This window comes from Silene latifolia, chromosome Y (assembly GCF_048544455.1).
Source record: "Silene latifolia isolate original U9 population chromosome Y, ASM4854445v1, whole genome shotgun sequence".
In the NCBI taxonomy this organism is placed as follows: domain Eukaryota; kingdom Viridiplantae; phylum Streptophyta; class Magnoliopsida; order Caryophyllales; family Caryophyllaceae; genus Silene; species Silene latifolia.
Window position 1 is genome coordinate 311,639,677 of NC_133538.1, and position 22,069 is coordinate 311,661,745.

Sequence of the window (22,069 nt, forward strand, 5' to 3'; positions counted from 1 at the left end):
GGGACAACGAGCTATACGCCTACTAGCTTCCCAATACATCTTAACGCAAGGAGAATTGTACAAAAGAACACCTCTTGGTGTAGTCCTACGTTGCCTTGATCATTCACAGGCACGAAAGGTGATGGAAGAAGTCCACGATGGAGAATGCGGTCCTCACATGAGCGGACCTATGATGGCAAAGAAAATCACACGTCTAGGGTACTATTGGACCACAATGGAATCCGATTGCATCAAATATGTGAGGCATTGCCACAACTGTCAAATCTTCGGGAACGTACAACATGTCCCCTCCTTCGTTTGCTCTATACGATGACATCTCCTTGGCCATTCTCCGCATGGGGAATTGACATAATTGGGAAAATAACCCCAACCGGAACAGGAGGTCACTGTTTCATCCTAGTAGCAATTGACTACTTCACCAAGTGGGTCGAAGCGGCTTCCTACACCGCTCTTACTGACTAAAAATGTGGCAAAGTTCATACAGAACAACATCATCTGTCGATATGGTTGCCCACATGAGATCATCAGCGATAATGGGTCACACTTCCAAGCCGAAACCGAACAATTGCTAGCCAAGTACAAGATCAAGCATCATCACTCATCGCCCTATAGACCACAGACTAACGGTGCGGTAGAGGCGGCTAACAAGAATGTCGTCACAATTCTCAAGAAAATGACTGACAATTATAGAGATTGGCCAAGCAAAATACCCTTCGCTTTGTGGGGGTATCGAACATCCGTCAGGACACCCACTGGGGCTACTCCTTTCTATTTGACCTACGGCATGGAAGCCGTACAACCAGTTGAGCTAGAAATACCATCCCTGCGTATTCTACTAGAGAGTCAAATCCCGGAAGCCGATTGGAAGAAAGATAGATACGAAGAACTCATCCTCCTGGATGAGCGTAGGCTACGGGCCTTACATAATGTCCAAACATATCAAGCACGTATCAAACGAGCTTTCAACAAAAGAGTTAGGCCAAGAAACATCAAAGAAGGAGACTTAGTACTCAAATCGGTTAGAGCTCTTTTACCCGTCGACCCGAGGGGAAAATTCAAGCCTAATTGGGCCTTAGGACCATATCTAGTCAAATCCATACTCCCAAGGGGTGCGGTTAGAATCATGAGACCTAGATGGGAATGAGTTTTCAAACCCCACAAATCTCGACCAACTGAAACGATACTATGCCTAGGATAGAACAAAAACGCGCCTCGCGTAAACCCACGTGTCGTTCTTGTGGCACTAAATAAACGGCCCCTGGCCTATTTGAATGTCACTATGCTCTTGCATCTTGGCAAACTTGTCATCCTCATATCATCAAACAAACTAAATTCGCACCTCCAGAGTAAGCAAAAGCTCATGCTTATTTTCTATGTTCATTACAAGCTCTTGCTTCGAACAATTATTCTTTTACATTTACTCGAACTACGCGCAAGGGTTTGATTTCGCTTTTTTTTAAGTGAATACGTAGGCAATCCTTCACGGGATTCAACCCACCGTTATATTTAAAATGTAAATAGAAGGACATTTGCATTGCATTTGAAATTCGACAAGGATAATAATAGAAAATACCAACGGTTTCATAACCATTTAACCTTTTTATTTCATTCATCCATTTTCTAATAAAAATAGTACGACAAATAATAAAAATAGATAGGCTAGGATTCTAAAAATCCCTCCTCTTTATTACAACAATAATAATAATAATCAAATAATAATAATAAGACTTGGGCTATTCCTCCATCTTTCCCTTGCCCTTGTCGTTCTTGTCATATTTCTTGTCACGACCTCGAGCCGGACGCTCTTGCACCACTTTGGACCTAATCACCAACGGTCTTTCTCGAGGCCTGACTCTTCCATTCTTGCCAACCACCATCTCTCGGACAGAGTAGTCTTCGATTTCTTGAAGGATGAATGACTTGAAAGCCGGCTTCTTTTTCTCCTTGATCGATGCTTCTCTTTCTCTTTCTCTCCCTCGCGCACTTTGTAGTCAACGGGCTCACGCTTCCTCGTCTTTTCGCGCTCTTCCGAAGTTGCGGCCTTTCTCCACCTCGATAGGAATCCGACACCCACAAAGCATTGGCGGAGAAACTCAGAAACCACATGTTTCTTTGGGCCCATTTCATAGCCCACTCTCTTCGGCTCTCGGTAGTCAACGCCATAGCAGTCTCATGGGATGGTGTCAAGCCTAGGGATCATCCGCTTCAACCCGACTTGCCTCATCAACCTCTCAGAAAGATGCATACCATAAACTCCAATCCAGAATGCGCACGGACCTAGTAAGATCCAAAGAAGACACTCCAAAGGCGGACTTGAGGTGCCACCACGGACAACCCACCGATCAAAGGGCCATCATCGTCTTGACTTGTTCTTCCAATAGTCACAGACCGAGTGAAATCCACCATGTACAACCTCGTCCTCATCGAAATCATACGGGCATGATAGGAAAGTGCATGAACAGGGGGCTCGAGCAATCGGAGCCGTTCCATAAGCCAAACCTACCAAAACAGGTATTAGACACAAAAAAAAAAAAAAAAAAAAAAAAAAAAAAAAAAAAAAAAAAAAAAAAAAAAAAAAAAAAAAGAAAAAAAAGAAGGTGTCTTTTACCCGTAGGATGACGGGACTCCCAAAAAATGGAAGATCGTGGTTGGATTTCCTATTATCCAAGCCCAAGACAATCTCCCCTAAGCATAGACAAGTGGGCTCTGCGCGCCTCCATTTGCTCAATAAGACCCAATAGACGGGGATCACCTCGCAGTTCTTCGTCAACATGTCCCCGAAAGACATATACATGAAGCAAACAGAAGCCAAATGCTCTCCTTCTAGCAACATAAGAGAGATAGGGTCGGCCCCGTTGATGAATCGATCTATAAAATCCAACATCCACACGCCTTTCGAAGTAACAAGACGATCCACCTCGAGTCCAGTGGGTCACCCAAGCAAATCTCTAAACTTGCTCTTATACCCTTGAGCAGTAGAAGGGATGGCGGGTAAATGTTCGGGGTCCCACCCGCCAATAGCAGCAATTTCCTCTGGAAAAGGACAAATATCACCTCCGGGGAACGCAAAAACATGATAATTTGGATCCCAATAATCAAGGCAAGCATCCAAGAACGGTCTTACAACCTTAATGAGTTTCAAGCTCAACAAAGACCCAAGGTTATAAGCACCCATATCATGCTTCTCCGTGTTCGAAAACTCATTAGTCCATTCCTTCAAGCGGATCTCCAAAGTATTCATGATGATAATTTTCTCTTGAAAATTTATTGAGAATTTTATGTGAGGCGACGAAGAAGAGACGGAAGAATTATATGATTTAACGCTTCGTCGACGCTTCTATTTATACCAATTGCTGTTTCCAAAAATCCGTCGAATCGACTGCTGGGAACAGCGCGCACCGCGCGCTCTTTTCAAAGGGACGCGGCTCATGCTGCGCCTCTTCCCGACTCACTTCTGTGATTTCCGTGTTTGGATCTTTCCTAATTCTATAACGAATAATTTCCTATTCCTACGGGATTTTATTTTGGTAAATCCGAGAAATTTACCATGATTCAGGTTTCCTAAATTCGCGGGCACGCATTTCGAGGCGACATCGACACTTCCGCCATTTCAGCACACTTTAAATCATTTCTTTTTGACATTTTTTTTTTTCTTTTTTTCTTTTCTCTTTATTTTCATTTTAATAAAATTTCAATATTTATATTTCTCCATTTTCTAACTTATAGATTTCTCTTTTTTTCTTTTTTTAGGGGGTAGCCCTCCCTACCGTCCGGTCATTTCCGACAAATTTTTTGCATTTTGGTCCTTTTGAGTCTCATTTTGCACTAATTAAAGGCCTTACGTGTATATAAAATGTATGTGTTGCGTGATTTTTTCTATGTAAATTCCTAAGCAAAGATGACGGCATAAACCGTTGTCTACCAAACCTGTTCAAGAACTAACTCGCAGTACAAACAACACAACCCAAGAAAGAAAGGCACTCAGGTCGTATATGCAACAAAAAGCAATCAGACGAGCAACCGGGGGCTTGCGCCCGAACAAGGTACAAATGTACAGCAACCGGGCTCCGCCCAAACAAGTCAAAAAGACCAGTAAAGCGGGGCTCGCGCCCCAAACCAAGTCCAAAAATGTTTCAAAATCAGATGTACAAAACTACACAAGCTATCATTGGGCACCCTCCGCTCGGCAACCTCGCCATAAGAGCGGCGATCTCGGCATCCCGAAACTCGAGCTCCCTAGACAAAGCGAGCCATCTCCTCCCGAGCTCGGGCAACTCTCGTCCCGACTCATGGTCACCCGCAAACAAGAACGAATTGGCTCCGTCAATCAACTCAATCAAAATTGGAAATCAAAAATCAAAAGAAATCAAACGAGGTTCATACCTGACGACCTCGACCGCCGACGAGTGCCTCAATGGCCGTAGCTCGTAGTCGGTTGGCCACCCTCCATAGTGCCACAAACCGAGATGGCGCGACCTGCATTTCAAAAGAATTCTCAATAAATTAAACAAATTCAATCAAATGTGTTCTTACACGAAAACTATGCAAAATGAAGGCTCACCCTCCGAATCGATGTCGCGGTCATCTAGGCCAAAGATCCCTCACGGCCTACGTCAAAGTCACGCAACTCGAGATCGTCGTCCTCCCTGGTCGCGTCGGTGTACTCAAGGGTCTCGGGGTACTCCGGGGGCTCGATGCCCGCCGCCTCAACCTCCTGAAAAGACAAATAACTCTCATTAATCGACGATCTTTCGTCGTAATTCCCGAAGTCAATCAAAGAAAAGTAAAGGATACTCACCACTACCGCCGACGCCAACCTCCCGTAAAGGAACGCCGAGTAATCCTCGCCAGCGTAAGAAGGTCGTCGCCACCGGCACCACCCCAGTCCGCCTCCCTCTCGGCCTCGCAGGCTCCCCGAACATCGTCCTAGGAGGATCGACGGAACCGTCAACGCGCCCGAAGCACCGACGAGCCAAACGCCGCCCAGATACCACACAGACCCATCGACGTCCACAACAAGAAGCCGACTCGAGCTCCTAGGTCGAAGGACCTCAAAGAACAAAAGGAGGCGCTCCAAAGATACTCCGCCCAAGGTCTGGGCACCCACCGCGACAATATGAAGGCAAAGGTCATTCCTATGATCAATTTAAAGCAAAGGACAAAAATATGAATGAATACAAATGGGATACTCACGTCGCTCACCAAGGGCGTTCACATCCCGCCGGTAGACGTTGTGAGAAGAACGCTTGCTCTTCGTCCAACACATCACCCAATCCCTCACCACGGATAGGCCTTCTCCAACGGCTCCGTCCTCTTGGGCGCGAGGCCGGGAAAGTAGGAGTACACCCACGCCTATAAAAAGAATAGTCAATGACGGTCTTTCGGTCTTTGATAAAGGAAAGGAATTACGTTGATCTAAAGGAAGGTTCATACCTCCAACAAGAGCCTGTGTCCGAACGGCGCCGGGGAGAAGTCCCCTTCTCCATCAACTCCGACGAACCATGGCCCTCATAAAGCGAATGAGGACCGCAAAACCAAGCAAAGGACCCGTCCCAGCGCCCTAGGGAACTCAGTCGAAAGAAAGGGAAGAAGCTTCGCCGACACCTCTCACCCTTGTCTCCGAGGTAAATCGAAGACAAGAACCACCAAAGCCACGTACGAGCCCTCTCGCTCATTTGACAAGGAGGGGGAGCCGTCTCCTCCCATCGATCACCACCGATGCCGGGTCTTCCCCGCGAAGTAATCTCGAACATAGGTACGGGTACCAAACCCAAGACTGCGACGGCCTCGGCGATAGGTTCCACCGATCAACCTCCTCGCCTCGGCCGAATCCGCCCTCATGCCGTCTCCGCCACGTCATCTCCTCATCCCACACTGGACTGTAAATCATGCCGTAGTCCTCCAAGGTGACCCCCACCTCACCAAAAGACAGGTGAAACGTGGAAGTCGTGTCCCAGAATCGATCCAAGAAAGCGCGGACCAGGCTAAGGTTGGCCCGCAACTTCCTCTTCACGATATCCCTCCAGACCTGAACAAGAGGACCAAACGCTCCGCGCTCAATCATGGCCCTCTCCTTCACCGACAGCCGCTCGTAATGCTCCATCGCTGTCGTATACCCCGAGAACGACCGGATGTTCCCGGCCTCCTATTATGATTTGAAACAAAGCTATCTTTAGTTTTGAAATAAATTTAAAAGAGATTTGAACAAAAGAATGAAAGGAATGGGTAATGAGTTAGAGAATTCCTATTTACCAAGCTCTTCACCGTCCTGTAGGACAAGTGACCCTCTGCAGCCCACACAAGGTGCCTACTCTCCCAGGGTCTCGGCCCACGCGGGAGCTCCTCTCACTGACGACCCCCTCGTCCGAGATGAGCCCGTCTCGGAATCTCCTCCTCATCGCCGGCCTCCTCCTGGGAACCTCCTCTGCAGCAGCCCATCACCGCAGCGGTGAAGGCCTGCCCCAAGGCCTCCTCAACAACAGCGGCATCTACGTCCATGGGATCTCTCCCGGAAGTAGAAGCATCGTCACCTGCAACGATTAAAGCAAATCCAGGCCGCATCACATGATGACAAGCCTTTGTTAAATAGTATTTCGAGCCTTCAAGGCTGGAATCGCCCCTTTTCGGCCATACTTGGCCATATTCCCACCAAATCAATCACTCATGTGATGAATAGGGTCAAGTCAAGTCCGAGTCAAGACCTAGTTCCGAGTTCGAGTCGAAAATTCGGGCAGAAAGATTTCGCTATAACGACGATTATGCCCTAAAAGGTGTCCTGCAAAAGTTGTCACAAACCAAGCTTCCGAGATGGTAGAAAGTTTACCCATCATCCAAGGGTCCCAAATATCAAATTTCATCACAAATGGGCAATCCTAAGGCCATTTTCGAAGCAATTTATGATCTAGCTGTGAAACCGTCTCAAAATTCGCTCAAGGGCTCAAAACTTGATGAAAATTCGAAGTAAATACGTGGTTATGTTCCTAACATTGCCTACTACTCATTTCTAGTATCAATTTGGCATGACGAATCCATTTGGGGAAAAAGCCCCAAATTTTCGATCAAAAGGGTCGAAAACCCTAATGTTCGCGGCTCAAAATTCGACAAATGTGGAAGATTAACGCCACATTAAAGCACATACCTCGATTAGTCATATTCCAAGCAAGCTTTTGAATCCAACCTCGACGAAAATGGTGAAGATTTGAGAGAGAATTGAGTGATTTATGTTTCGAATAAAATGAACATAAACCTTCTGACTTTCGCGTTTTTTACGCAGAATTGCCAAATTGGGGAACAGACGCAGCAGTCGCGCCCTCTTCCAAGGGACGCAGCTCTTGCTGCGCCTCTTCCTTTGTTTCCCTCCATATGGATTTTCAAAAATCCGTTGTGAGTTCGTTATTCGTGGGCCCATCTTTGGTGCGCCTCTTCCTCAATGACATTTTATCACTTTGGTCCGTTTCGACGATTTCCTTTCGTTCCGACCCGCATTTCATCCAGTGCGACAGTATTTCGCAGTATTGTCCAAATTCATTTTATCCCGCGCAGCAAAGATATTTATGAGATTGCTCAACCATTTTATCCGGCGCAGTAGTATTTTTGCAAAGATCGCTCACTCAAGACTTTTCTGTCATGGACGATTAAGATGTTCCTAGTCGTCAAACCATTTTATCCGGCGCAGTAGTATTTTGCAAGATCGCTCGCTCAAGGTTCCCTACGACGATCAAGATGTTCCTAGTCGTCGATATGTTCTCCAAGAAGAGTTCGCTTGAGACCGACGCAAGCGGATTCCCAGCAGATTTCTACCAACGTCCCGCCGTTTCAATATTTCTTGTTTCCCCGCGAAGTTCGATTAAGTCTCGGGTATGGTCTCTTCTTATGGCTGGCGAGCTTCCTTACGTAGTCTAATGGACTTTAAACGACCCTCCCGATAGTCGACGGACTCTAAAATGTTCCCGACGACGTGTCCTCGCTCGACCCCTTCGAGCGCCTCGCGTCGCCATAGTCGTCAGTTGTAATCTTCGATTGACCTGATGGCTATACTTTGACTTTCGCCTTGTCCAAGCCTCAGTCAAAGTGGGGGCTCTGTAGACACCTCGTTTCTACACCCCTCGCAAACCACCCGGTGATGATTGGGCCGCATGTTTGATTCGCGGAACGATTAGCGACAGTTCGTAAGATTATCGTCAAGTGATTGCTCAAATATTAAATGTCAACCTCTTAGTTGTCATCTACGTGCCGATACGGTCGTTTTGGCAGTAATTAGAGTACATTCGGAGTCCGGGTCAAAAACCGTCTCCATTTTTCGATAGCATTGTTAAATCCCGAGTCAGAATGTTCTGGAATGTTCCGGATATTTCTATTCCATATTTATCAAATTTTATCTTTTGGCAAACAATATCCCGTAATATTCAAAAGATAATTTTATTAAATCCGTCCTACCATAACTTAAACACGGAAATCTTTCTTAAACAGGAGGAAACCTCCTGGGAATAGACGCAAGCAGTGTCGCGCCTCTTCCAAGAGACGCATGTCGCCGCGCCTCTTCCCTGTGCCCTTCTTTGCATGATTTACGTATCTTTTCATATCTTTCCGAGATTCACTTCCAAAGAGTCTCCGAAACCCTATTCCTTCACGTGATTAGTATAAATAGGAGCCTTCGTTCCTCATATTTCTCACGCGAGTGTCCGCCCTTCTCTTCTCCCTTTGCATTCTAGACTTCGTTCTTACTAATTGGCGCCTACGTGCTTGGACTTCCGACCACGTAAGCTCGGATCTTTCCGGGTACCAGCCTCTCCATTGCATGACCGACCAATTTGACCAACTACACTCAATCAATCTAATTAATCAATCTTGTTAAATCGTTTTCCTCTCACGAGGGCACTCTTTCCTTACGTTCGCGTCGAGCATTCACTAATCGATCTTCTTAGTTCTTCTCGTTCCGTCAACATGTAAGTCTGAGGGTGTATAATCCTCTTTTATTTATTGTATTTTATTTATTGAATAACAATTGTAAGATTTATGTCGGAAACACCATTAAAATCGATTTCTAAAAACCATCTTTAAAACCTGTTTTTGCGGATTTCAGAGAGACGGGACGTCGAGAAAAGACGCAGCAAGAATCGCCTGCGCCTCTTCGAAGGAGCGCAGCACTGCTGCGCCTCTTCGTGAGGCTGCTGCAGTTCTCGCTTTTTTCTTCTTCCTCCGTCCTCTGCAATTCGTATCAAAATTGTTCCTTTTGTTTTGTTCTTTAATTCTTCATCACGGTAATTTATAAATCATATGTATATTGTATATAATTCATCACTCATGCTTAATTAGTCATCAAGTCCGACTTAAATCCCTTATAATTCATATTTGCTGGTTTTCGTCATTATATTCAATTCGAGTTTTAGAGATTCAATTCGTTCATATTGAGTTTCCGGAATTCGTTGTTGATAAATTTGCATCTGTTTATTTATTGTTCATCACTAATTCGTCCTCAATTCATCATGTTTAGTTTAATCAGTTAATCGTTTGTTAGTTTGTTCATTAATTAACATCGACCCTTCACATACTTAATCCGTTTAATTCCGTCTCATCCATGTTTTGTTGTTTTATGACATATTCATATGTAAAACAATCCATTAATCACTTTCATCCGAGTCGCTTATCATAATCAATCCATTAATTTACCAATTAATATTAACGATTTGCGATTCCGCCCACGCCGGGACTCACCACTTGGGAAGGAGACGCAAAGAATCGCCGCGCCTCTTCCAAAGGGCGCAGATGTCGCTGCGCTACTGTTCAGGGTGATTTGTCCCGAATTCCGTTTCGCCTTGACCTAGTTTGTTTAGATTATGTATAAACTAACTATTATTCGTATTATCACCTTTCGATCCGTCGTGTTTTATCCTTTTATTCTTTTATTCTTTTTTATCAAATCATCCGTTTTAGCGGTATTTTCGACATAAATCGCCTAATCCAATGTAATTATTGTAATTTTCATTATTGTAATTTATCGTTATTGTATTTATCCTATTTCTTGTATGTTCTCACATGTAATTGAACATTAAATCCTACTTCGACATTAATTGTATGCTAATTACGTGTCAACCGACTTAGTCTAATTCTCACATGTTAGGATTAATTTATGGATGTTGCATTGCATGCATATAGCCGACGATATATCGAGTACGAATAACTTCCCTAATCATTAGTAGAGGCCGCTATCGAGGCGGGCGGGATTAGGTGTTCGATCAAAAGAGCTTCCTAATACGTACCCTCACCCCTTACTCCAGATCTCCGTGAGCACCCGTGTTCATTGGCATCCACGAGAGTCATTCTAGACATAGAATGCTAAGGGTAACGATTGCTTAGTGTTCATGTCACTACTTTATGTCTTGACATGACATGAGGTATTCGAACGGTTCCAATTTCCCATAAAAATTGGTGGCGACTCCATACAAAATGCAAACGCTTGTTTTCGAGCCCCTTCGCCAAGCGCCCCCGTGGGCGGCCCGCTGTCCACAGGACTGCCTCCTCGGCCTCAGCCTTGGCCCTCTCAGCCTCCTTGTTGGCCGCCTCGAGTTCAAGCCTTAGCCGCTCGAGCTGTGGGGCAGCTTCAGCCATGGTCTTCTCTTTCTCCATAATAAGAGCACCGGCCGTATCAGCCCACTTCGCCAGTAACCTGATCAAACCTAGGCCCTCCGACTTAATCTGGAGGGGGGTAGGCTTCGGGAAGGAGGTGACAACGGTGACATCTTGACCACTTTCTTGCGCAGCTTTCCCCTCGGCACGCCGTTCAACATTGTGTCCGGTGGACGGCAGCGGTTGATCTACAAAAAATTCAATCAAATCATCCATGTCAACATTCATGGACAAACCAGAGAGCCTGTCATCGGGAACGCCCAATGAACCGGCTAAGTCTGAGCCATAGGATAGATCAGTACCAGGCTTGGACTTCTTGGTCGGAGGGCCCATTTCCTTGTCGCCCTCGGTAGCTGCAGCAGCAGCAGGGGTAGACTTCTTCCTCTTAAGGACAAGGGGAGATCCCTCCGCATCGTAGTCCTCCCCATTGGTAATGTCGACAATCACCACCGTCTCCTTCTGGACTGGAGGGAGGGGAGATGGAACTGATGTCGACGCCGTCGCCGCCGAAGACTTCGCTTTCCGCGTTCGGCGCGACATGTTACTAGCAACCTTCGCTTGAGCCGCCTCCACATTCAAGCCTTTCAGCTGCTGATCCATGAGATCATTCGGCGACGTTCGCGATCACGGGCCGAGCCTTAGGATGCAAATCAGAACGGTCTTGTCCTTGTGCGGCCCATTCTCCGGGAGGATGTCCTCGGACAGGTCCGGTCCAAAGTGGTCTGCAAAGGAAACAAAGCAAGAGTTAAGTAGAAGAAATAAATCAAAGTTCAAGAAGCAGAAACATTGAGAGCAGAGATGGGCCTCACACCGACCCCACTCACCCTGCGCTAGGGCCGGTATGAGGCCGACATGGCAGAGCAGCTCATCCTGAAGAATGATCTCGCGTTGGGAATCCATCTTTTCAAGAACCCACTCTTGTCCACCTCAAAAAGCCTCATCGTGCCTTCTCATCCGCATTAAGAGGACCTTGTGGCGTCCATCTTAAGCTTATTCCGGTGACCCATCCGTCATGCTCCGCCTTAGTCTCGCATCGCAAATTAACTTGGTGCTGAAAGGACCGGGGCAATGGATAGTCATCCAAGCACCTCAACGTACACCGACCGATCTTTCCGGTCTTTGCAGAAGTAAGCTTATCAACGGAGACGTAACCCGGCTCCATTTGCACGCCGTACCATCCGACGCGACGTAAAAATGACGGCCGGAGGTGGTGAAGCCGACGGAATAAATTAACCGTTGGGACCTCCCCTTGAAGAGACAGAGCGGACAAAGCCGATTATGGTCCCGATAGCCAAGGGGTGCGGTTGGGCCACGGCGACGTTCATGGCTCTAATAATGGCCATAACATACTCGTTCAGCGGAAACCGGAGCCCGTACTCCAAGTGCCGGATGTATACGTCGATGCAACCCGGTGGAGGGCAACAGACGGCCTGACCCTCCTCGGGGACAACAATTTTGTATCCCCCGCCGAAGTAGAAATGGCCTTCGAAGAATGTTTCGCACGGAACAATGGCGAATTTGTGGGTCCAAGCACGGTCGGGGACCGGCCTTAAAGCGTCGCCATGGTCCATGATGAGTCGCCTCCCCTCACTAGGACGAATCCTTCCAACATCCTCGCCGACATCATCAAAATCCTCATCGATTTGGCGTCATCCTCCCAATCCTCCAAAACTTTTGGGTCAACTTCGGGAGAAGGGGACCTAGGGCCCCCAGACCTTAGCGGACGGCGGCCGCGTGCCTCCCCCTCGTCAAGACGCGACGGGGAACCCCCCGGCGCAGGTTTACTAGGTCCGACACCAGCAGAAGACATGTTTACAACAAAACTTACAAGTTAAAAAGAGAAAAATTTGGTTGTTTACCTTGAAGAAAAGTGCTAGCCGAAGTAACAATTCTGAAAGCTAGAGAGAAGTTTCGTCAAAGAGGGCTAGAAATAAAAAAATTTTTAGAGAAAATGAAATTGGTGGCCAATTTCAGGGACTAACTGCCCTATTTATAGGGGAAAGCCCATGAAGAAGGACCAATCAGTATGCCTGACCCATGAAACGTCGCCCAATCAAAGAAACAGACACGTGTCGGACATGCAACCACGGAATGTCAATCGTTGCAACATTTGAACGTCAATCAATGCAACAGTGACCAAGCGTCTTCAACACGCCCCTTCAAATCTCTCGGCCATTCATCTTCCTCAACAAACTCCTAAGTATCATTCTCCACGGCCACATGATCAACCAAGCTTGTCAACACCTACGGCCGGGGGCAATCAAAAGCACACGGCGCTCACAACCCTCGGTCTCGACCAAAGACCACTTTCTTTTCCACATCTCGATGTCCATTACACATCCATGTGGAGGGGGGATATGGTACGCCTAAGCAGCAGCCACGCCGAAGTAGAAGAAGCCGGGGCGTAAAAATTTTGTCTTACACTGAATATACGCTCAACATACATCGGAGCCCATACCACGCATGACTACGCCGGAGGCAAATTGACGGGGCATATTCTCGCACCCTCCGACCAAGTCAACATATGAGCGAGCTCAAAGATATCCACAAAGAAGTCAACGACTTAGACAAACTTAACCGACGCAACCCCGTTACTGTCTCTCAGGTGCCTCGGCTTAGACAACTAGCACCGGGGCACATATCCGCGAACTTATATCCAAGACCCCTCGGCGAGTCATCGGGCCCGTCGGCTACCGCCATGGGTCCATCACCGAGGGTACATCGATCTTTCCACCGCTAGCCACTGGCCACCACGTGAAGGTGAAAGTCTATAAATACTCCTCAACCCTCATCGAGGAGGGATCCACAATTTAACCTAAGAATCACTATTCATCTGTAATATCTTCCTTATCTCTCTACAATACATACTTCGCCAAGTAACCACAACTTACCTCTCTAAGTTACTCGACTTGAGCAGCGTCGGAGTGAGTTCGCTCGGCCCCAAGCCGAGCCCTCGGTTTGTTCATTTTGTTTTTGAGACCAAAAGGAGAAGCCAACCAAAGACGTCATTCTACAAGCACGGGTGGTAACAAATAACTGCTCTGGAATTACACCCGGAACAAATATATTGGTGAGATTTCTCATTAGCGACTTGAGAGCTAGCAGATTGACTTGAAATAAAATGATCCGACCTTATTTTACTTAAAATGAAATAATATATTGACGAGATGGTATTTTATCGTCTCTATTATAGATAATAAAAGGCATTTAAAGAATACTGTCAATATGCATTTATAATTACATTATTAAAAAAATTAGAAGTTAATTTATCAAAATAAAGCCTAGAGGAGACCAACCCCTTGACCTCTGGTAAAAAAATGTAAGTTGTCAACCATTGAGACACAACCTACTAAATGATATATTTGGAAGTAATATGTATATCTTACATCTTATCTTACACCTTTTATAAATGTATGAGAAAGGTGTTACTATTGACTAATGAATATAGTAACATGTAGAATGAATAGTAGCACATAGTTGGGCTGGACAACTCATATACGGGTTTGGGCAATGTTAATCAATGCTGCCCATTCATTACCTTTCCGGGTCTTGCATTGCTGGCTATCTTCACAACCACAACGTTTTGATCGCCTTCATTTTTCTCAAAAACTCCTGCTTCACGTCTTCGCCATATCCCTTCTCCATTTCACCTTTGTTCTTCACCTTTGCTTCCCTAACTACTAGCAACAGGACGCCTTTACCATCTCGCTTCTCCATGCGTGTACCTTCTCTCTTTCTCTTCCTCGATTGGTTTTATGGTTATAGCACATACCATTCCTACTATTTGGGAATTTATGCAATTAGGGCTCCATTTGTGTTTTAAATTATCAAAACTAACACAATTATTTTATCTTTTTGCAGGATGCTTGATATTTATTTAGGAGATTAATTTCAATCAATACCTCAACGAAAATTTGAGGTTTCCACCCTAACGCAAGCCAAAAGGCTCAAATCAACCTAAAGTTCAAATTTGCTTTGTGAATCATCCTGTATTTCCGTCTGCTTGTATTGTTGGCGAGTCAACCAGCTACTTTGGAATTTCTAGCTACTCAAAACATATGTGTTTCGATTTTTTAGATGTTTTGCATCAATTTCGTTAGAAAATTGATCAACTTTAAATCTCCTTTTGCTAATTTTATGAAACTCTCCTTCCATGCCTCTTCTTTCACACCAAGCTATTGCATCAATGCGACAGTCGAAAGATGAAGAGCTTGTTGTTGTATCTCATGTATATTACTCCCTATCTACCACCCAACTGAGGAATGGTGTTTGTAGATACTTGCTATTTTAATGGAGTTCCTTATTTTCTGTTTTGGTTGTAGGTTCTTAGCTTGTGGCTGACATCAATATTGGATATGAAGACATTGTCAACACTTAGGTACAGTTAGGCATTCATTACATAGTGTTAATCATTGATATGCGACCGGTACCAGCTCAAAGCTTTTAAGCCTTAATCATTGAGTTTTTGTTCACTATCGCGGCCTAGATTTAACACCGTGATTGATAAACTACATTTTGTAGGTGGTCGTTAACTTCATTTACTGAAGTGGCCCGTTTCAGAGACGGTTTTTTGTTCTATTTCCTTTCTAGAAATTTAGTGGTTGTGGGAATTCAGTAGCATGTTCTCTTATATTTACGGGTGATGACTGTCAGGTTAGTCCAGTGAAGAATCTGAAGAGCTTGGCAAGTATGGTAGATTGGTAGAGTCTTGTGAAGATGAGTTTATGAAGTTCAAACTTAACTATGATCAGGTCTTGTTCTATTCTCTTTTGTTCACTCTTACTATAACTTGGCTAGAACTTAGAAGCAACTTACCTACATGTATATTCAAGTGCCGTCTTCCATGAGATTTTGTGATTCACAAGTGTCACTTTTTTTTTTTTTTTTTTTTTTTTTTTAAAGTTAGAAGGTTAATACGTGTTATTTTTTTGTAATTGTTGTGTACTGCGATCATATAACTAAAAAAATGAAATTTGTTTATTGTATGTCGAGTTCTTTGTTCTGGATTTGAATTAGTTTTGTTTATAAAATTGTATAGTAATGTCAAGATCTGAAATTCAGTGTATGATTTCAAAGCGAAAAAGGGCTTCATTTGTGACGGCATTGGAGGAGGATTATTCTGATTGATTAGAAACGTCAAGCGGGATTCTGATTGATTAAGGTTATACAAGCATTTAATGAAAATTCTCATAGTAAAAAAACTTACCTCGTGTTAACCCCTGGTTGCCCCCTCTCTAATTAAAAGAAGAAAAACATGCATTTGCATTCAGTGTAATACTACGGTTTTACGAGTCTTTCGGTACTCTATCGAGTGGGGCTTACTCTGTCGAGTAAGTATGTTTGTGTAACGAAATGGTAGTCTGCCTGTAGGGTACTCGATCGAGTAGCCTTGGCACTCGATCGAGTACGAGACTTACTCAATCGAGTAAGTCGGTGTTTGGGTGATATTTGACGGGTTTTGTTAATAAGGCGGATTAATATTTAATAACTTTTCGTCATCTTCCTAAACACTTTTGCAAACCTAATCTACTGATAAAGAGAGAATTCATCCTACGTTGCCTTGTTCTTCCGCTTTATTGACAAATCCCGGAGCTAGAGGAGTCGGTTTCATTCGTTCTTGATATCATTGTGATCCCTGCGTCAAGGGTAAATCTTACGTATCGTTTTTATAGCATTTTGGTAGTTTTGGTTAAATCCTAATTTGGGAATTGGGGGTTTTATGATTATATTGTTGTGGTAGTGATTGTATGAATATGTGTATAGGAGGAGGGTTCATAGAAGAAAGATTTTGAGACAGCTGCTAGATCGTCTGAATAGTGATTGCATTCCAGGTAGGGTTTCCCTACTCAATATTAGCTACATGATGTGTGTGGTGATTGTGCTGTAGTTATTGATTGTTGATTGATTCAGACGGTTGTAATTTCATATTGTTGATTGTTTCAGACGGTTGTTGATTTTGTGTTGTGGTTACTGTTTATCTGTCTGTGTTCTTCGGGGTGCGTCCCTGGCTGAGTGGAGTCACTTGCGGGAGTGGCTTTACGCCCTGTATTCGCCTCCTGTGGAACCCGCCACAGGAGGGATGTGCACATTAAGGAACATGAGTTTATCGCTCGATGAGATGAGCGGGGCTTAGGTGGGAATGGCTGCGGCCCCCATCGGTGTAGAGTACATTGCGATGGGTACTGCGCGGGGCTACACACTTTAGTGTGTAGTCAGTTGTGTGGAGATTGATGATGGAGACTGGGGATTGATGTGTTGATTGAGCTGCTTGGTATTTGCTTCATGTTGGTTTGTATCGTATAATTAGTGCTGACCCCGTTTAAATGTTTTAAAAACTGTGGTGATCCATTCGGGGTGGTGAGCAGGTATGGTATGACTCGTATGGGATAGATGGGATGATTCATCACGTGGCTGTTAGAAGTCTTCCGATGTGTCAGACGATGTTTTATAGCTTTGATAGTTTTAGCAGTAGACCGTCTGAGAATCTTGTATTTCAGTTTAACAGTTTTGGTTTTGATCATGTAATCACTTTAAACTATATTGTTATTTAAATTATGTTTCTTCATTGTCATTTGATTATCATTGCCTCGGGTAACCGAGATGGTGACGTTCTTATACCTTAAGTGGTCCTGGTAAGGCACTTGGAGTATGGGGGTGTCACATTCAGATCCGTGAGCTTATTCCTGATACAATGGTGTTATGCAGATACATCTGGGGCTGCCAAGAGGAAAAGGTTCTGTACAAGCTAATATCTGGTTTTCATACCTCTATCTCAGTCACAGCAGATGATTATCTCCTTGCCGATGATTATCTCCTTGATGAAAGCACCAACAAGGTATCATCGTTTTCATGCTCTGGGTGACATTTAAATGTGTGTACATATAAAAGTTTGGACTAGGCTTAATCAATTCTGTTTGATTTATTCGACATGGTTATTTTAACCCCAACAGAGAAAGTTCATCTCCTTTTGTAAACTTTTTTATTCTCCTTAGTTTACTTTATTTATGTTAGCTAATCCCAAATTAATTATGAATAGGGCTTGTTGTTTCTGAAAGAGAATTAAAAGAGAACATAATTTCGGTTTCTGAGCTAATCATTGTTAGATTTCTAAGCTTGATCTAGGGTGTATGCGTTGTTAAATATGTATTCTGACACTGTGGTTTCTGGCTACATTGGGGTCAGAATTTTGAGATAATGCACGGTTGGGTTTTGAAATATCCAGAGCGTGTTAGAAACTTATATTTCACGCACCTTTTCGCTCTCAGAGCAGAAACAAAGGTGTGTATACTTTTGCTCAGTTTGATTAGACGACTTCTTTAATGTACTTTAACTTTCCCTATGAGTGTCATAACCTATACTCAATTCAAAATAATCACATCACTTTCTATTTATTTGGTAGGTTCACATAGAGGTCCATTTTTTATTTATGTTAAGATCGGTACTTACGGTACTCGTTAACTTAAAAATGAACCTTAGTTGAAGGTGTCAATCTATTTTGGAGGGAAGGAATAGTTCCTAAAGATCTTTACAATGAGATGCTTAATTTTATCATTGAAGTGACTGTATAACAATTATGCAGTGCATTGATGGATTGCGTAGGGTGTGAGAAACACCGATTATGGGGTTAACTTCAGGTTCTTGGTCTTAGCGCAGCTTTGAAGACCTTTTTCTCAATCAAGGGTGACAACTAATCAAATCATGTTAGTACTGAAGTTGTCAAGTGCTGTTGTATTCTGTGTTCAGTGATTCTGGTACGAGACAATTTTACATTTGAGACCTCACATATAAGTTTTTAAGTTCTATGTTACCTGAATGTTGCTCATTTCAACGCGATTGTAGAAAAGCTCAAACTCTTATTCGTACTTATTGTTCGTTGTTGCAGCTGTAATTGCAAAGAAATTGAGTGATAGCCCTTGTAAACCTTCTCAACCGAATTTCAGAAACAGTCAAACTGGTACACGAAATGGGACCTTCTGTCTATAGAATGGCCAGTCAAGTTTCAGGACATCTTGTACAAGAATCAGGCGTATTACCAGAATGTGGCAGATGATATAAGCCTTATAAGGTACTAAGCCGGCTACTCTTCACCTGTGCTCATATCATATGTGCATTGGAGGAGGTCCTGATTTCCAAATTGACATGTTATATATTGTTTGTCAGGTCGAAGATGTCATCATGACGAATAATTTTTGAACATGATGGTGAATTTCAGGCTGCAGTTTTGGAGGTACTATACGGACACTCGATAGATAACATTTAGAGAGATTGATTCTTTAGGACGTAGCTACCGAAGAAAAGGTAGCCCAAACAACTATAAAGTTAATCTCTTTGCATGCTCAACTACATCCTGCCTCTTCTATTCCATCTCTATTCTTGGTAAATCCTATATATTCGGCTCCATTCTTAGTTGATATGAACACCGGAAAATCTACCGTCTTATCTATTTCAGTCTCGGATAGTGTAACAGATTCTGCTTCTCATATTCCATCTTGCTGTAATATTTATGGCGATCTTGTTTATGTGGGCAATTCTAAGGGTGAGATGTTCATAATTGATCAGCATAGTATTCATTTACAAGCGGTAGTTTATCCTTCTAGGCGCGCTGTGATTAAGAACGTTGTCTTTAGTAGAAATTGTCAGTACCTTCCCACAAATTCAAGTGACGGAACTATTCGGGTTTATGAGAATAAGTTTCCGTTGAAAGATGACCTGAGATCTCTTTGTAAAATAGGTGAGCTGTTGACTGATCTTGGAGCCATAAGAACAAAGAGCTTGGGGTTGTATTACGAGTTTCACGACCCGGTTGCTAGAAACAACGGAAGGATCCTTGCTTCAGTAGAAACGGTGAGTGGATCATTGGCGAGTTGACTGTTGCAGGAGAGCATAAGATACACATCTGGAATGGTGATGGCCGCAGTTTAAAATTCTTAAAGGTCCTCCAAAAGAAGGCTTGATTAATTTTGCTTGGCGTCCTGTTCCACCTATTATCGTCTCGATATCCAAGACTGACTTGATATACATATGGGCTAAGAACTGTGTGGATAAATGGAGTGCATTTTGTCCCGGTTCAAAGAGCTTGATAAAATTGAAGTGTATGTGGAAAGAGAGGATAAATTTGACATTGTGTCTGAAGCTCCGCCTGAAATGAAAAAAGGTCAATTGAAAATTCCTATCCGATTTCAAAATGCTATATTTTTTGGTGCTTTTATGTTAATCTGAACATCTTACAGAGGGAAGAGTCGGGGTTTTAACCACGATAAAGAGGTTGACATTAGTACAATGGAGAATGAATCAATGCTCAATTATTCACATGTCTAAGGAAGAACTTTGTTTCTTACAGTCAGTTCCTCATCCTGATACTCCTGAGCAGCAAGATTAGAGTGACTTGAATCAAAAGGAAGGTGAATTCTGAAATGTATCGTCTGTTTTAATTGTTTATCAGTCGGGATTGTTGGTAGTTCTCAATGTTGTCACGCAAATGACGGTGTAATGGAGGATCATGTATAGTGCAGCGCACGGAGCCTTACAGGCCATCATATACAGAATAAAAAGTGTTACTGTTCTGTTCTGGTCACATTCTTTGAAAAATAAAGATTAGGAGCTGTTTATTAATATGCCCTCTTGACTGTGTACTGATGATCGTCACTACTCCACTGCAAATGTCACGAGACTCAAGATCTAGAACGGATAGAAAGCCGACAGAGAAGCTGTTGGAGTTACTGGGAGAGATTGCTAAGAAGCCGTTAAAGGCAAACTGGGCCCAACGCTGGATCGCGACACTCCATAGATTTCTAGGTTAAGGATCCATCGGTATTACTCAACAATCAGCATATATAGTGTAATTAGTGTCTACTTTACTTGCATGCATGTGTAGTGTGACAAATTCATAACGCGATAGTTTAACTGGTTAATATTGCACACTCTTTTATGGCAATTTATTATACAGTGCATCTGGTTATCACAAATTCTTATACACTTGTAGCATTTTGGAACTGAGAGAAAGAAACCAGGCATAGATTCGTACAAATTGAAGTTCGCTGCCATCACTAGGGATATTTCCAGTTGAGTCGAAAGAAGAACAACTTACCCAACTACTGTCTAAATCCTTTCTTCCCTCTCTTGTTTCAACCAAATAAACAGGCAGCAATTTGCGCCGGCTGGAGAGTTACCCCCTCTTCTACGCTATTATACAAATAATCCAATTAAACTAGATAGATGTTCATCAAAGAACAAAATTAAGGGAGTTTAGAATACGAATTGGTGGGTTATAAGTTATAACTCACTTACATTATGAATAATAATGTGTCTATTTACATGTGTTAACCAAAAACTGGCCATACAGATATTACAATGCCGAATGACTGACTGGTCATGAAAACTATTAGACTATACACAAGATTGCACGAACAACGAAACTTTCGTAGATAAATAGGCTATGTTACCCGGTATTAACAAGTCTTAATCCATCTGTGTAAATCAACTTTGAAGACATTATGTAATTAATCTCTTACTTGAACATAAGAGAGAACTTACTTTGTACGGAATCCTCACGGAACATGTGTTAACCTCAACATCAAGTAAGACACATTCATGTTACTTGAGGGAATTGTAAAGAAATTGTTCTCTCGAGCCTTTATTTTTGAACGACAATTCTATGCTATCAAATTCTTTTCCTTTTATTGCATATTTATTTTAAAACAAGAAAACGATAATGTTTCTTGGTATAGTGAAAATAGAGGCTATAAGCCTATAATAAGTTGACGAAAGGGTTTTTACATTTTAAGATTGTAAGATGGTTTTTCTATTTTTCTATTTTTCAATTTATTTTAAAACAAGAAAACGATAATGTTTAGCATGATGGATAAAGCAATGAATTAATTATTAAAATTAATAAATAAAATGAGAAATTTGAAGGAATTGGAGAGAGTCAAAATTTAAAGAAGGAATGGTTAGGAAATAATGCCAACTAACCAATATCGTATCCACTTGAATCTAAAAAAGATGCACTATGTTTTAAATCACCCGGTTCTGAAGTAATCGACTCACAAGATCTATCATGATTGGTCCAAATCACAGGATGCAAGCCATAAGAGGGAAGAAAAAGAGGAAGGGATGGGAGGAGAAAGAGGAAGGAAAGATAAGGATGAATAGTTCGAGAACAAAGTGGAGTAGAGAGAGGGGAGGAGGAGTATTATGAGAGAAAGTTAAGGAGAAAGAGAGGGGAGAAGGAGGTGGTTGAGGACGCGAGGACGTCGGAGAGAAGACGATGAGAGAAAAAGGAGCACAGATTAAGATGAATAGTTCGATGACAAAGTGGAGGGGACAGAGTGAAGGAGTATTATGAGAGAAAGAGGGGGGAGAAGGAGGTGATTGTGGACGCGAGGACTTCGGAGATAAGATGGGGAAAGAAAACGGAGGACAAGAGAGAGAGAGAGAGAGAGAG

General features: G+C 43.2%; 1 protein-coding gene across 48 annotated transcripts; it reads left to right on the forward strand.

Annotated features, from left to right (window-relative positions):
• Nucleotides 1-13,943: 13,943 nt before the first annotated feature.
• On the forward strand, nt 13,944-20,591 carry LOC141633500 (endoplasmic reticulum oxidoreductin-2-like). 48 transcript variants are annotated; one of them, XR_012538278.1, is made up of 11 exons: nt 14,060-14,384; nt 14,488-15,004; nt 15,280-15,377; nt 15,665-15,787; nt 16,390-16,457; nt 17,332-17,461; nt 18,280-18,377; nt 18,509-18,691; nt 18,787-18,853; nt 19,358-19,780; nt 19,857-20,591. XR_012538278.1 is itself a non-coding variant. In XM_074445962.1 (5 exons), exons 3-5 carry the CDS (start codon nt 15,370-15,372, stop codon nt 17,944-17,946), a joined length of 276 nt encoding a protein of 91 aa, XP_074302063.1. In that variant the 5' UTR covers nt 14,047-14,384; nt 14,488-15,004; nt 15,280-15,369; the 3' UTR covers nt 17,947-18,199. The 48 variants fall into 48 exon arrangements, 1 of the variants encoding a protein (XP_074302063.1); XR_012538280.1 differs by having other exon boundaries at nt 15,688-15,787; XR_012538283.1 differs by having other exon boundaries at nt 14,060-14,347; nt 15,688-15,787; nt 18,206-18,377.
• The last annotated feature ends 1,478 nt before the right edge of the window (nt 20,592-22,069 follow it).